The following is a 16,725-nucleotide window of genomic DNA, read 5'->3' as shown; positions in this document are numbered from 1 at the left end:
TGAAAGTGCTCGCTTCAAAACGTTTGTAGCGAACAGAGTTACAACAATCAGAGATCATTCTCATCCTACACAGTGGCATTATGTCAACTCAGCGCAAAACCCAGCAGATCAGGGCTCTCGAGGAGTGAAAGTGGAGAAGTTCATGCAGAGCAAAGTCTGGATACATGGACCAGCTTTCCTGTTGAAGTCTGAAAGTGAGTGGCCAAAACAATTGGATGAAAGAGAGTTGACCACAGAGGAAGATCCGGAAATCAAAACATGTGCTAGAGTGACCATAACCATCACACAAGAGAGTTATGATACACTCAACAAGCTTATCACTTACTACTCGTCATGGCAACGACTAAAGAAAGCAGTCGGATGGTTTCTCAGACTAAAGAGGATGCTACTACAACTGAAAGACAAGAGAAAAGATCTCAAAACTACAATCAGTCAATCTGAGAACAACACTGAAAAACAGAGCAAGTTCATTGATCAGCACATGAAGAAATTCAAATCAACGATTCAACAACATCCGTTGTCACTGGAGGATCTGGTTGAAGCAGAAGTGGAGCTCATACGAATAAGTCAGTCGCAGGACTACACAGACGAAATCTGTGCTCTAAAAGAAAATGCTCCCATCAAGAAAAAAAGCCAGATTTACAAACTTGATCCCATGTTGCAGGATGAAATATTAAGAGTTGGAGGACGGCTTCATAAAGCTGCAATGCCACAAGAAGCTAAACACCCAGCCATCCTCTCTAAAAATTCACATATAGCCAACCTCATACTGCAACACATCCACCAAGAAGTTGGACATTGTGGTCGCAACTACATGCTGGCAATGCTGCGACAGAAATATTGGATCCCTCAAGCTAACTCAGCTGTAAGGAGGATTATCTCAAAGTGCACCGTGTGCAAAAGACTTCATGCTAAGGCTGGAAAACAAAAGATGGCAGATCTACCTGAAGACAGGCTACAGCCAGATCTACCCCCCTTTACCAACGTGGGAGTTGACTTCTTCGGGCCATTTGAGGTCAAACGTGGAAGGAGCCTTGTCAAACGGTACGGCGTAATTTTCACTTGTCTCACTGTGAGAGCTGTTCACCTTGAGATCGCTCACAGTTTGGATACAGATTCCTGCATTAACGCCATAACGTCGGTTCATATGTAGAAGAGGGCAAGTAAAAGTTTTACGCTCAGACAATGGAACAAATTTTGTTGCAGCAGAAAAGGAGCTGCGCAAAGCATTGGAAAACCTGAATCAGACAAAAGTACAGAACGTTATGACACAAAAAGGCATCAAGTGGATTTTCAACACCCCAGCAGCGTCCCACCAAGGTGGCGTATGGGAAAGACAAATCCGTACTGTAAGAAAGGTCTTAAACTCTGTGCTACAACAACAGTCACTAGATGATGAAGGACTCCAAACCATCATGTGTGAAGTCGAGGCCATCATCAATAACAGACCGATAACACTCTCATCAGACGACCCGGGTGATGTTGAAGCTCTCACTCCCAATCACTTGTTGCTCATGAAGACACAACCTAACATTCCACCAGGAGTCTTTGACCAAGATGACCAGTACACACGTCGCCGGTGGAGACAGATACAGTACATAGCTGATCTGTTTTGGACTAGATGGACGAGAGAATACTTGCCACTCCTTCAAGAGAGACAAAAGTGGCTCACACCACAGAGGAACTTCTCGCCAGGAGATGTTGTACTGATAGTAGATGAATCTGCCCCTCGCAACTCCTGGAATATGGGTCGAGTAATAAAGACATTACCTGACTCAAGTGGTACAGTGAGGCGAGTCAGTGTGCAGACGAAGACTAATGTACTGGACAGACCTGTAACCAAGCTGTGCCTGCTGAAACATGCAGTGTGAATTATTTGAGTGAAGAGCGCTAATGACAGTTAATGTATAAAGTTGTTCATCTTTTTTGCATTATAATGTACATGTAAGGGTAAATTAGTTACTATGTTGAATGTAACATGGCTCTCATGTGAAAATGTTTGGTAATTGTTCTGCATTTAGCATAAGCAATTAGGGGCTGGAAATGTAAGAGCCATACTTGTATTGCTTGCAATAGTTTATAGTTTTTATTTAAAATGTGTAACTGCTCCTTTAATTATGCTGTGGATGACATCATAGCTCTCAGACCAGTTTAAGCAGCCTAAGGAGCAAGACAGTTTTTTGACAAGAATAATAAGAAGAGAATACCAGAGTGAATCTTGTAACTTTGTTTTTGTTTTAAGTAAAACTATTTTTGAACCTAGTTACTGTCTTCGAAGATTCCTCTCTTTTTCTGTGTCAAGCTTACTGCCAAGAAGACTGCTTAATAGTAGTGGCAAAACGAGTAGCCTGAAGAAGAAAGATTGCCGCTACACTGAGTTTCTCTTGGAGCTTGTTCGCTATCTGTCAATTTGTGTAGTCACACACTGAGGACAGAATACCCAGTGTGTGTGTCGGTGCTACTCACTTGGTTTGAACAAAGTGGCTCTCCTCCTGCTTCTGCTGGTGCTGATGGTGCAGATGTAGCTGAGATCAGCGTCACTGTCTGGAAGTATCAGAGAGCTGCTGATGTTGTAGAGCAGCTGTGCAGTTTGCTGGATGGTGGTCATGATGTGGAGCTTCATGTTGGATGGAGGACTGGTGGACCAGGTGAGCTCCGGCTCAGGGTAGATCCCCTGTGAGCTGCAGGTCATCCTGTTTTCCACCTGCTTAATATCAACTTCATCAACTGGAGCTGTGGAGAAACAACGATGGAGGGTATCTGTCACAAATGAGATCCTTTGTAGAGCTGTGGCCATAAGTTTTGAGAAGGACATAAATATTGATCTTCACAAGGTTTGTTGCTTCAGTGTTTGCAGATCTTTTTGTCAGATGTTAGTATGGTGGGCTAACTGAAGTAGAGTCAAAGGCTTTCATTTGCAATTACATTGAGTCTATCAAGTTTCTTGGATGGTTGGGAGAAGTTGGTGTCAGGATGCTTTACTGTTGCCATGACACAGGACTGATGGCAGAGCTCGCCTTTTTATTTCCAGATCCCCCAAACAATGGGAAATGATCAGAGAAAAGACTGTACCTCAGTCCTCAGCAGGTCAGTACCTGGACCTTTTACAGAACCTCAGTCTGTCCCTGATGTTTGTCCTGGAGACTAGTGGCGTCTTTGCTGCCCTTCTTGACACCAGGCCATCCTTCAGAAGTCTTGGCCTTACTGTGCAGATGCACTCACACCTGGCTGCTGCTATTCCTGAGTCAGCTCTGCACTGATGGAGCTGAGATCCGGCCCTGGAGCTTGCTGAACTTTCTTGGGCACCCTGAAGCCTTCTTCACAACTAAACCACTCTCCTTGAGTTCATTTTCATGGCAAAGAGGGATCCTCGTCCAGAGCACAAGGTATATCTCTATACGTGGAAGTTTACTAGACTTGGTCGTTCATCCTACGCATCCTGGATCAGGAATGACCACAGGATGTTGTCCCTGGTTACCCTGGTAACCCAGATGACAAATGTTTTGTGTTTTTACCATGCATCTCTTATTCAGGCCACCTTTGGCTTAATAGCCTATTAATCCTTATAGAGGAAACTCTCATAAATACTCTGCCTGCATGCACCAGAGAAGTGATCGTGCTGTACAATAATAAGGCAATTTGTTCAATAAAAAACACTAGACTGTACCTTTTAACAGAGCAAACAAAGGGTGATTCTCTGAATTCCGTGAAAATTGATTTTTGAAGCAAACTTTCAACCCTGTAACAATGACTCAATCCCCTCAGTGTTTTTGTTACAGGGTTGGATGTTATGTGGTTGAAGATTTTGGCTAAAAGTAGCCATGACATGTAGTATCACATGACTTGAAAATATTGAAATCATAATACTTTTCAACTTGATTGTTTTTTTTTTTTTCCTAAACATTTATTTATATAATGGAGTTGGAAGGTTGACTTCATCTCATAATAAAAACAATGATATATATGTAAGAAAAGATGCCAACACCTTCTTCTCTTTACAGTATGTTCTTCTAAAGACTTGAGTGATGTCACTTTCTCAATGCTGAGGATGTTTGACTGAACCTTTTTTTTTAAACGGGGGAATTGGTATCTTGTTACAGGGTTTAACAAAACGGGGATGTGTTAAAATATTGCTATTTCATTAATAATTGATTTTTTTTTTCAGATTATTGTACTGTTTAGGTTAAAGTAGTCAGGAATATTATTATGTTAACAAACAAATTAAGTTAAAGCAGAAGTAAGTGGTCCGGTCGTTTTGGCTAATGCTGCGTTCCAGGCAGGCTTTTGAAATCGTAAATTACAGCTTCAAGTCACAACTTACGACTTTGTAGCGTTTCAGGCACAGGCAACCCACTCGTGTTTTCCCGACCTGTTTTACCGGTGAAAGTCACTATAACGGCCACTCGTGACTTCCGACCCGTGAACTCGTACCAGATCGAACTGGTACCACTTCACGGTCGGAAAAATACGAGTTTCCTTGAACGCACCATAACAGTCCTCGTCCCTACGTCACCACATTCACGGCGTCCCTTGGCTGCACACACAGCCCTGCATGCCGTTCTCTCTCCTCATTGGATAAAAACTGTAGGATACGATAAATGTTTTCTCCTCGGCTCAGAGCAGAGCAGAGTGACTGACAGACCCGTGTTTCAGTCCAAACACTCTATGTAAGTGATTGCTGTCGGAAGATATAACTATTTAAGACTTATATTAACACAAATATATCACTTACTTCTGCTTTAATTGCAATTTTTATTTGTTTTAAATGAAATGAAAGTCATCTTCTCCTTAGCAACTTTTTTTTTTCTATTTTGTGTTTTATAACCCAAAAACACATGGATCCATTAATGTATGACTTTAAAATGCATTTAAAAAATCTTTGAGGTAAACCTGAGGGATGCAAAGTGCACTGAATTCAGAGAATCACCCTAAAGCTGAAACTGTAGTTACTAAAGGCTGAATCCCTTCAAACAGCTTGTACCTTTTACAACAAGAGAGATGATTCCAGACAGGACGGTGCCAGATGCAGTTTCGGTGTAGCACATGTATCTCCCCTCATCACAGGGCCTGATGTTTCTCAGCAGCAGTGTTGCGTTTCCTCCCAGCACCTGGTCCTCATACAGGCCCGTTCTTCCTTTGAACTCATCAGTTGCTGATTTGTGGCCCCTAATAAAAGTGGTGTTCCCGAAACGACTGCATTTCACCACGTCACCCGTTTCCATCTTGGTCCACATGACCCTCACACCGCTGTGGTCTGACTGGAACTGACAGGGCAGGACACATTCCTCTGAAAGCTTACAGGTGACTGTCAACTCTGCAGGCAGAGACACTGGAAACAGAGAAACATTCAGACACAAGTTACATGTATAAAAGCCTCTTTTTTCTTTTTCTTCAGGATAGAGTCATTTCTTTTCGGCACTTCAGCTGCCACCACCACCCCAACCAAGACGGCTTCGCCTGAAATCACGTGATATCTCAGGAATGTATTATCTCAACTATTTTCAAGTTTCATCTGACCTTATCTAAGTAACAAATCTTGGTTTCAATGACTCAGTGACATAGTTAACATAACATGGCAGTAACAGACGTCAGGAGCACATCACAAAAAAACAAAAAACCCTATTATTAGTGTGACTGCTGAAGCAGTCACACTATTGTTCTTCTGTTTGGCCATTTTCTTCCGCCTTTTTACGGTCTTCTTCTAGTCCTTCATACTTTGTGCTATTTCAACAATTCATATATCAAAATGTGAAGCTTTTTTTGAACTTTATCGGCATTACTTTTCTCTTTTTAACTATTTATACTTTTTAAAATATTTAACTTTTTCACAAAAAATCTCACATTCATCAAAGTCTCAACCTCTCTTCTTGACAACTCCTCTGTAGTGTAGGGGTTAGGGTAACTGCTTGCCAACCCTAAGGTCACTGGTTCGAATCCAAGGGAAGAATTCTTCTTATGTTATGTTGAATTCTGCTCTCCTCCCCCGCCTTCAATTGGTTACAGGTGTTTGTTATCTCCTTGATTACTCATACCAGTTTGCAGCACATCATCACATTACAATGAATGACAACAGTTTTGAAAGCAGTGTGCTCTCTGTAGCCGAGTGGCAGAGTAAAGGTTTAGTGATCATATGGTCATGGGTTCGATTCCTGCCTCAGTCTTTTCACTTCATTGCTTGACTTTTGATTCCAATTATTCAGCTGTCATTGGACAGTCTTTGATTCCTCATAGTATAAAGCTCATTGTAACTCAGGTTCTCTGTGGCCATATGGTTAGTGCTCAGCCTGAAATTCACAGACATTTTCATTCTAAGTCATTCAAGCTTGACTCTCAAGCTTTCTTGATGTTGACAGTGTGCAGATTATTAACAGACAACAGTCTCTGCAACTGTGTGTGCACTGTGGCCTAGAGGCAGAGTGGAAGTCTAATGACCATGAGGTTGTGGGTTCGATTCCAACCTTGGTCAAACATTTGTATGGTGATCACTGCTTGCACTATTTGCTAATTCTGCAACAGCGTTCAGTTGCTGTCAGCAGTCACACCATTTCCATTCTTGGAAATGCTTTTTCTAGTTTACTTTTCAAATTCATGCAAAACCGCTGATGTGTGTTCCTGTCAGGGGCAGTTTTTCGGCAAGTAATCTCTGGATTCAACTCTGTAAAGTAACGTTCTGTTATTATCTCATAGCGTGGTGGTGAATGTGCAGGTCACAACTTGTCCACCAGTGCGTTTTGGAGTTGTTGGATTGTGTATTTGATGAGGGAAACCAAGAAATTCCATTGGCCTCTGTAGCGTAGCTCTTAACAGCTCACAGCTCGGCTCTGCCGTTCTAAAAACAGCTTGCACTGACAATTAAAGGTGTTCAGAAATGACCGTTTGTGCTGTTTGTCCCGCCTCCTTCCATGAGTTTCCACGAGTAAGGAAAACAAATTTGATTGGTCGTTATCGAGCGGGCAGGATATTCAATGTTTGGAGCAGGACCGAGCTTGGTGTGTGTGTGTGTGTGTGCGTTTAGCTAACGTAGCTTACTGTTAACTAGTAGGCTAGCTACGTTAGCTTGCTAACTTAGCTAGCTAGGCTAGTGATGGACCGCAGGGATCTGCAGGAGGAGAGTGGAGTACGGAGGAGAGTTTTGTGTCGGTGGTGGTGGTGGTGGACGAGTCTCCTCCATCGTACCCCTTGTTTTTCTCAGATGTTTGATTGACGGATAATAGATCCTGATTATTGGCTGATGAAAAAACTACCTCACTTTCACCCCGTATTTACTCGAAAATAAAATTTTGCACAACATTTGGGGCTACATCGTCTGATAGATGAGTAATACACTAATATTAAGACCCATAGTTGGATCAAATTCAATTTTCTTTTCTTAACACCTTTAAAGGTAACAAACCTACTCCTAAAACGATAGGGATTATGGCAATGGGCCAATTTCCCAAAATGTTGAACTATCTCTTTAAGTTTACGTTCTTATGGGTTCACATTCACATAACACCTGCATTTTAAATCCATAAATGAAAAGGTGTCATCAAAGTAAAATCTTAATTAACCTATGCAAAACTTGCTCCCTGAATGATTTATTGTCATGAATAACATCATGACACAGTTTGACTCAGAGTGGAGCTGCTGTTTACTGCATGCAGCTATAGCCTATAGTTTAATCCAGTGGTTCCCAACCTCAGGTTTAGGCCCCTCACAAGGGTCACAGAATAAGTCTGAGGGGGTGTGATGAATGAAAGACGAAGAAAGATTTCAGAGACAGATTATTTTATATTTAAGATTATTCATAGAATTTTAGATTTTAGAAACTACTTGCATCTAGATGTCACTGCAAAGCGTATTTTCTTAAGTACTTTCAAAGTAATTGACTTTTTTCTTACTCACGTGAACCTGACTTCTCACCTTTTCCTTCTACCAAAGAAACGATCCAGAGCAGAGAGGAGAGGATCAGACCAAACGTATACGCCGCCATGATGAACAAACAACTGCGGGACAGAGTTAAGACATGTTATCTCTCTGAGTCCAGCGGCCGACTGACAGGACCTGTTTGTTTTGCGTCACTCGCTGACAAGAATCTTTGAGTCAAGTGAAAGTAAAAGACATGCCTCAAGCAGACTGGTTGGACATGACAACACTTTACCAGAACCAAGGCTCTAGTCTGTACTCTGTGAGCCTGTCAGGTTCAGATATTCCTAGCTGATCAGAGTCCAGGCCTGTTTCTCTTTCCCAGACCGACAGACAGCCAGCACTCCATCATTGGAAAGCTTCAGTGGTGTTACCACTGCTCTTTGTCTTGACCTGGTCACAGCTAACAATTCTTCTGACTGTTAACTCTTTGGCTGCTCCTGCAATATCTTCTCTACCTGTGTACAATAGGATTCACTTCTGGAGCATCACAGCACATATCATCACTGTCCTCTTGTCTTGTCCATCAACTCTTTTCAAAACTCAACATGGTTTGGGAGCAACTCTTCCCTAGTAATTCATGGACCAGCTTATGATCAGCATGTACCGACCTGCCTTGTGTTTTTTCCTTGCTCCTGTACACAAACGTTGAAGAGCCCCCTCTGACTGGCTGCAGATTTTTCTCTCGGCACCGTTGGCCAATCAGGAAGCGATAGGGGAGACCATGGATGGTTTTAACTGTTTTGACACTTCTGTCTGTATCTTGGAAATCTTTTAAGCCAGTGCGTTCAAAATGTGAGACAAACTAGTTCCATGTGTCTGCTGTTAAATGACAGAGTGAATGTGTGTGTGTGTGTGTGTGTGTGTGTGTGTGTTCTTGTTCTTGCTACGTTGTGAGGACCGGAACAAGTGTTTACCCAACAGAGTGAGGACATTTTTGGGAAGTGAGGACATTTTGACCGGTCCTCACTTTTTCCAAGGGCTGTTTGAGGGTTAAGACTTGGGTTAAGACGTTCGGTTATTATTAGGTTTAAATTAGGTTTAGAGTAATGGTTAAGTTTAGGCATTTGTTTTGGATGGTTAAGGTTAGGGTAAGGGGCTAGGGGAATACATTATGTCAATGACATGTCCTCACAAAGATAGATTTACAAGGATGTGTGTGAGTGAAGGTGTGTAGATGTGTGTGGGTGTGTTTGTGCATGTCTCAAGTATATTAGTTACTGTCGGCCATGGTCTGATCCAAACCTTAGGAAAAGGAAAGCAGAACGCCGCACACTCAGCTCCAGGTGCAGAGATTTATTTGGTCTCGGCCGAAATAAATCTCTGCAACTGGAGCTGAGTGTGTGGCGTTCTTCTTTCCTTATCCATCGCCAGCACCTCTACAATCACGGTGTGCGTTGTTCCTCATCCTAACACTGATCCAAACCTTAACCTTAACACTTTCGTCTTTGTCTTTCAAGACCAAGGTGTACTGAAATTCAAAGAAAACATAACTAAATTGTTGTTACAGCTAACCCAGACTCTTGTTGTTACAACTAACGCAGACCCTTGTAGCCATGAACTAGCTTACCTTACAGCTAACAACTGAATCATTAGCACTTACAACTTACATGAAAGCTATCTATATAGACACACAATAAACATGGTTTAAGTTTGATGAGTCTAATGCTATCACAAAAATAAATGGAGGGGAAAAATACTTTCATGCCTCAAAATTTGTTTTTCCCTCTAAAACTGTCTGTGTCTGCCACAGGATGCTAAACTGAGTCAATCAGATGATTCACAACTTGTTCCTAATTGGAGAAATTGGAAGTGTTACAACTGACCCATGTTACAACCTACTCACAAAATCTAACAAAATGTGTGTTAGGTCAGAATAACTTACTCCACCCTTAAATGGGTTAGAAAAGGAAATGACTGGTGAAAAATACAATCAAAGAGTTTGTGTTATGGAAGAAAACATGATGCAACAGTCAGACAACACTTTTTATTTTTAATTTAAGCTGCCATGTGATAAATATAAGTGCAATTTAGTGTTATATGGTAAATAATACTGAAAACTGTCTTTGACATTGGTATGATGTATGTTCATTCTGATAATACTGACAACAACAGCTGGAGTAATTGTAACATGAAACAAAAACATACACTGAACCAGAGATATATACATGGTAGTATATTGAATTATGAAATATGATGTCACTGAACTAGATGGTATTACCATACAGCATCATGAGATAGTGTTGAGAAATCATGATATTGAATTTACATTCATATACGTGGACATTTAATGTCAACTGATTTGGTTTCAGACACTTAGGGATGTATAAATGTTTCCTTCATGCACTTCACTGAATATTTAGCAAAGGCAACAATTTACTCAAGCAATGCAGGCAATGAGAACTGTAATAATACTGCTAATATGTCAAGATTTCTCTGTTAATACTGTAATAATACTGCTAACATGTCAAGATTTCTCTGTTAATACTGTAATAATACTGCTAATATGTCACGATTTCTCTGTTAAATTGTATAACAGGGACACAAAATGACCACAACGTGACCAAAGACCATCAACAGACCCAAAATGACAACAGAAACACAAAACAAGGAAGATGTGGGAACCTGCCAGCCTCCATCCATCCATCCATCCATCCATCCATCCATCATTTTCTTCCATCTGGGCTTGTGTTGGATGGCAGCAGGTTAAGCAGAGCGTTCCAGATGTTCTTCCCTCTGGTAACGCTTTCCAACTCCTCCTGAGGGATTTCCACTCAGCTCTGTTCTGTCCCGGGGCCTCCTCCTAGTTGGACAAGCACAGAAGACCTCCATCCAGGAATCATCCTCATCCTCCTCTCCTAAAGACCTAACACATCTAAATAGGACTTATGGGCACTTTTGGTACACATAGCTTAGTACTTAGCAGAGCTTTAGAGTCTGCAGGTGTGAAACACCTTCTTCTGCAGGATCCTGTCTAACAGCGTCTGTGAAACTATACTATAATTTTTTGTTTGTGTTATTAGATTTGGTCTTTACTAAAAAAAAAAAAAAAAAATTTTTAATAAAAGGTTGGCTAAGGAGTGTTGTTCATAGGTCAAAGTATCAAAAACAGGTGCTCAGTGGATACAAGGCTAAGGTCATCATGAAATCAAGAAAATGGTAAGACTTGTATTCAAGTCTGACCATAAAAAACCTTTAATAAACTGGCTTACTAAAAAAAAAGATTTGGTCTTTAAGAGATAGAGAGAGGTATTATTAGTAGTTGGACATCCACCCTGAGTCTGGTTCTGCTTGAGTTTTCTACCTCTTCCTCTCCTTTTCTTTCTTCCTCTCTTCCTGCCATTGTTGCCATGTGCACTTGCTCTTTGTGGGAACTGTGTGGTCTCTATAGTATAGTATACTATACTATTATTAACTTTCTTAATAGGCCATAAAAGTGACTTGACTTAAAGGAGCATTATCACAAATACAGCAGTAATAAACGAGGCTGCTCTCTCTCTCTCTGACAGCTGACCACTTGTTTATATCTGATATGCTCCGCCTGGCTCCATCTAGTGGCCGAATTAAGAATTTGGATTTGCAATAATGCTCCTTTAAAGGTAACTCAGTTTCCTACACAACTGGAGCTTACTCATAGGTTGCTTTGGATAAAAGTGCCTGACAAATGTAAGTCCCATAGTCAGATTAAATTAACACACATCTCCTGCTCAGAGCTCTGTGGATTCAAACTACAGCTGGATGTAGTGTCAGTGCAGAAGCACAGTGTAACTCAGCAGCCACACTTTGTAGTGTTGGCACTCCAACTGTTTAGTTTAACTGACTTGGGTGGGCTCTTGGTGCATTACTTGGATCAGTAGCTCTTCAGTGCAGCAGCTGGTTGTCGGGCTTGTTGGTCAACTTAAAGACAAAAGCTTGTTTCATCCACACTCTGGTCATGCTGTTCTTAAACCATATCTCCCCTGCAAGTGAAACAGAATGGCATACATCAAAGTGTAAGCAGTCTTGTTGCCATCTGTGTCAAACACATAATGATCAGTATAAAAAGTAATTATCAGGTGAAAGCAGAATGTGTTTTCTTACCATTCCCCTTTTGCCGTACAGCTTCCAGACTAACAGTCCAATGAGTCCAAGTAATAGGAGTATAATAACAACTGTAATAACAGCTTCAACTGTAGCAAAGGTCCAACCCGCTGTAACTGAAAAAAAGAGTCTGTTAACCTTTTAATAACCAAACTCCCACTACAGACTGACAAGAGGACTGCAGTAGCATCAAACTGCAAAGTGAATTTTAACAATGAGTGTGAATCCTCCAAATATGGACATATTGTACAATCTATCATGTCAGACTTAATAAGCTCAACACCCGGCCTAGGAAACAACCAAACACATAATACCAAGCAAAAACCTAGCAACCCCCATCACAAACATCTTCTCTGACTTGTTACGAGTTAAGAACTCCTTCAAGATCAGAACACAAGACAACAACTCTTCACACAGCAGTTGTAACATTTCACACTATTGATTAATATTATGATAACCTGTTATCTTAAATTGTGGGAGCAGCCAACAGTGAGACAGTGACATCTTGTTGATGTTTCCAGTTGATGGCTCTAGAATAATATCAGATGTTTTAATTCACTGCCTTGATCTCACCTTTCTGTATGCTGAATAAGGTGTTGGTTACCAGCGTCTCCTCAGCATCTCTCAGTTCACAGGTGTATGTTCCCTCGTGATGTGAAGATAAGTTCTGCAGCATGAGGCTTCCTGACTCTGACACATTCTTCACGTGCTGCGTCCACCCCTCTGAGACAGTGAAGGGGACGTCCCCTCTGGTCTGGGTCAGGATGATCTGACTGCGGTTGAATGTCCAGGTGAGACTGAAGTTGGTCACTGAGGTGTGTGAGGCAGTGCAGGGGATTGTTGTTTCGCAGTTTGAGCCACTGACAAAGTCTGAAATGATTTGACAGAAAAACAACCAAAGAGTTAGATATTATAGAGTTAGAAATATATATAGGCTACTATATATATATTTTTATTATTGTGCAAGATGAGTGACTGGAGTTAGATGATATTATAGAGTTATTCTACAGTCTCTTGCCTGGTGTGAGGTGTTTGTTAACTTAACAGCATAATTGGTAACTCTGGATAAGCTTTTCTTTTTTTTTTAGTTTGTAGTTTTTTCTCTTTGTTAACTTGTAGTTTGTTTCAAAACCTAGTTAAAGGAGCATTAACGCAAATCCAAATTCTTAATTCGGCCACTAGATGGAGCCAGTGGCGGAGCATATCAGAACAAGCTCCTGAGCGCTCAGCCATTCTCAAGTACCGGTACTCGCCGACCTCTCAACTGCCAGTCAGGGTGACATCACACCTCTTTATATAGGGTGGTGTTAAGGAGGAGGGGCTAAGCGCCGGCCGGCTTGTGTCATAACAAAGACAAATTCTGCATTTGCCCCACGGATACTACACTGTTGGCTATTTGTAAATTTAGTTATGGCTCCACCGACCTATCTTTTGCATATTTCAGCTTATTTTATGCTATTACTGCTGTATTTGCAATAATGCTCCTTTAAATCAGAGTAATGTCTTCAACAGTACCAGGTTTCTCTCATAAATTAGTGCAATCGAGGCTGATGGGAACAGTCTTTCTTCTTAAGGTATTTGGTCATAAACTAAAAAGAGCAACACAGGTACAGTAAGGCATAATCAAAATCATTAGGAAGAGGATCGTTAGTGTACAGAGATGTGTCTTAACTTCATTTCTTGAACAGTTAGTCAAGATATTTAACTTAAAAACCATGAAAGTCAGCTTTATGGTCACACCAGAGAAAGAATAAAGGCACCATCATGGTCATCCAACTGAGTTTTCATCCTGTCAGAACCATGATTGTCCACACATGTTGCCCCAATCCATCAACTGGTGTCAATCTACCTCACTGAGTTAGTGGAAGTGTTTACCTGCTGCTGGTGCTGGAGGGGGATCGTCAAAGTCACAAGGATTCAAGCTCTGGGACCATGCAAGTCTGTGCAGAATGTGATGGCATTCCATTAGTAATGATAAGTTATTGCTATTATTTATTTGCTACCAGAGAGGACTCTGTTGTTATGTAATGAGGAGGAAATATGAACCTGACTTTTTGGTGAGTCAACAGATGAGGTTTTGACATAATGCTAATGTAGTGAGCTGAGAGCTGGAATAATTCAACACAAAAATGAAACATTTAAATGAAAAAAAATATGTTTTTTGTTTGCTTGGTTTTTTTTTTAGATGAAAATTCTCTTGAGTTTCATAGTGACTGTATATGTCTTCATTTCAGTCAGACAACTCTGGATAGAGTTCATTATTTTTACTGAGCATACACATTGACCTAACTGAAGCATGTGTAGATCATTTTAGCATTGGCTGAAGCAAGTTTGACTTTGTCTCAATTTATTCATTCCCTGATAAATGATCTGCTTGACAGACATGACAGGCAATCCATAGCATAGCATGGTATAGCACAGACAGGTGGATGCTGAGGAGGTGGTGGTGGGATTGAGAAACTTCACAGGCAGCCAGAGCAGCAGCAAGCAGCAGAGCAGCCAGGAGTGATCAGGAGAGCATCAGGGGTTAAATATCCCACCTTGCTTTGCATCATACTCACTTGATTTAAACAAAGTGGCTCTCCTCCTGTTTTTGTCAGTGCTGACGGTGCAGGTGTAGATCAGATCAGGGTCTGCGAGCATCAGAGAGCTGCTGATGTTGTAGAGCAGCTGTTCAGTCCTCTGGACTTCAGTTGTGTTCTTGAAGGTCTCATTGGACGGAGGACTGGTGGACCAGGTGAGTTCAGGCTCAGGGTAGATCCTCTCTGAGCTGCAGGTGATGTTGTTGTCCACCTGCTGGATATCAACTTTACCAGTCGCTGCCAGGATAAAAAGAGAAAAGACTTCAATCCTGATTAACTTCTTTGTAAAATATGAATTTCTAATTCAGCTTGACAACAAAGTGAACGGTCGTCAGTTTTATTGTGTGTTTCTCATACCGTCCACTTTCAGGTTGATGAATGACTCCTTGTTTCCTCTGATGGTGCTGGTGAAGCACTTGTACCTCCCCTGGTCCTGAACCTTCACCCCTGTCAGCTGCAGGGAGGCGTTTCCTCTGGAGACCTGGTCCTGGAACAGAGACGTCCTGTTGCTGAAGCGCTGGTCCTGGAGTCCCAGCTGGTCCTGGTTGTGGTAGTAGGAGTGCACCACAATATCTCTGGGTAACAGATGCCAGTGAACCACTGCATCCTTACCTCCCTGGAAGCTGCACGGTAAGACGCAGCTCTCCATGAAAACACAGGACACCTCAGAGTCTGTAACACATCAGATAAAGACATCAGCTAGACTCACTTTGGAGCAAACAAACACATCCTGTTATTATTATTTTTTCAATCTATAGTGCAGAGTGTTATGCAGTACGGAATTAGTGCCTGGTTTAGTTGTTTGTCTGTCCAACTTAAAACCAAACTAACCAGACTGCTACATATCTGTTCAAAGATTGTGGGTCAAACTTTGGAGTTACATTTTCAAGCAGCATACACTAAAAGAATGTTGTCTCTTGCAAGTAATATCTCATCTGACCCCTCTCATGTGTTATTCGAGGAATATCAGCTTCTGCCATCAAACAGAAGGTTTAGAGTTCCACAAGCTGGACTGAACAGACTGAGGAACTCTACTGTCCCTCAGTCTGTCAAACTGTTAAATCAGAGTTTGGTCTCTAAGTCGACCCTAAGGTTCATGTTGCACCAAAGACACATTGTAATGTTGGATTTATGTTGTGAATGGAGTTAGGAGGTAGTTTGTGTTTTTCTTTAAATGTGACTTTTGAGGGTAACATTTATGCTTTTTTGAAAATGTATGTTTTTGGTATTTGTTATTATTTGTGTGAAACCTTGGACGTCATGGGACGCAAGACAAATTTCAGAGTGATCTGACAATAAAGTGTAATCTTATCTTATCTTATCTTATCTTATCTTATCTTATCTTATCTCATCTTACTCAGTTTAGACAACACATTAGGCACAACACACTCAGACTCATTGGGGAGGAGTGAACACGTGATAGCCTCATATCCCACACTCCTCTGTAGTTGCAGGGAAATGGAAGCAGGAAGACCCCACCCTCTCTCTCTCTTTCACTATCTCTGACAGTTCGGTTTAAAGGAAAAATCAAACAAACAAAACGCACACGGACCGCGTAGCTAGGCTACATGGTCATTACAGTGAGACAGAGGCAGGAACAGAGCAGAGCAGGGTGGTATGATGGTATGAGACAGCAGTGATTTTGAGACAGCAGTGATTTTGAGCGCACGGGTCGCAACTGGCGTCTCGCGCGACGACTAGACTAAAACACAGTAACGTCACTCACCTCCTTGAACAGAAGTCAGGAGCCACGGGAGAAGCCACAGACAGGTAAACGGTGAGGACATGGTTCATGTCTGTGGCTTTGGAGCAGGAAGTTGGAACTTGGGAAGGGAAGGGGGGAGGGGGGTCTGACAACGCGCTGACGTGAATCGCAGTCGGTTCCCCGTTATAACGCCGTTACTCGAGGTCCCGTCACAAAAGAATAAACCCGTTAAAGTGTAGCCTACGTTGTTTTCAGTCCACCAGTATAAAGTCAGGTTGTTTAGGTTAGTGCTTCCACACAGTAGAAAACAGTGTCAATTAGAGAGTTGAATTTAACTCCGTTTCAAATAACCTAACATGGCCCCGGCCCAAGCATATTAGAGTAAAATAGAGTTAGCCTAATTCTGCTCAATTCAGTGTCAAAATCTACAATTAAATGTGTAAAAACATTTAA

At 41.5% G+C, this 16,725-nt stretch overlaps 1 protein-coding gene across 1 annotated transcript in view; it reads right to left on the bottom strand.

Annotated features, from left to right (window-relative positions):
* Positions 1 to 16,407, bottom strand: part of LOC146966918 (uncharacterized) — a 36,744-nt gene extending 20,337 nt beyond the window's left edge. The window contains exons 1-9 of the mRNA XM_085764015.1: positions 16,294 to 16,407; positions 14,925 to 15,239; positions 14,547 to 14,804; positions 12,559 to 12,855; positions 11,986 to 12,095; positions 9,516 to 9,526; positions 7,903 to 7,985; positions 4,982 to 5,314; positions 2,467 to 2,733 (exon numbers count right to left, since the gene is read on the bottom strand). Of these exons, the coding sequence (XP_085620141.1) occupies positions 2,467 to 2,733; positions 4,982 to 5,314; positions 7,903 to 7,985; positions 9,516 to 9,526; positions 11,986 to 12,095; positions 12,559 to 12,855; positions 14,547 to 14,804; positions 14,925 to 15,239; positions 16,294 to 16,354 (1,735 nt within the window). The 5' untranslated portion in view covers positions 16,355 to 16,407. The remainder of the gene's footprint in view (positions 1 to 2,466; positions 2,734 to 4,981; positions 5,315 to 7,902; positions 7,986 to 9,515; positions 9,527 to 11,985; positions 12,096 to 12,558; positions 12,856 to 14,546; positions 14,805 to 14,924; positions 15,240 to 16,293) is intronic.
* Positions 16,408 to 16,725: the final 318 nt, after the last annotated feature.

The sequence above is a fragment of the Trachurus japonicus genome, chromosome 20, assembly GCF_045865225.1.
Source record: "Trachurus japonicus isolate A0001 chromosome 20, Traja_1.0".
NCBI classification, from domain to species: domain Eukaryota; kingdom Metazoa; phylum Chordata; class Actinopteri; order Carangiformes; family Carangidae; genus Trachurus; species Trachurus japonicus.
The sequence above is the reverse complement of the archived record's forward strand: the minus strand, read 5'-3'. Positions and strand labels throughout refer to the sequence as shown.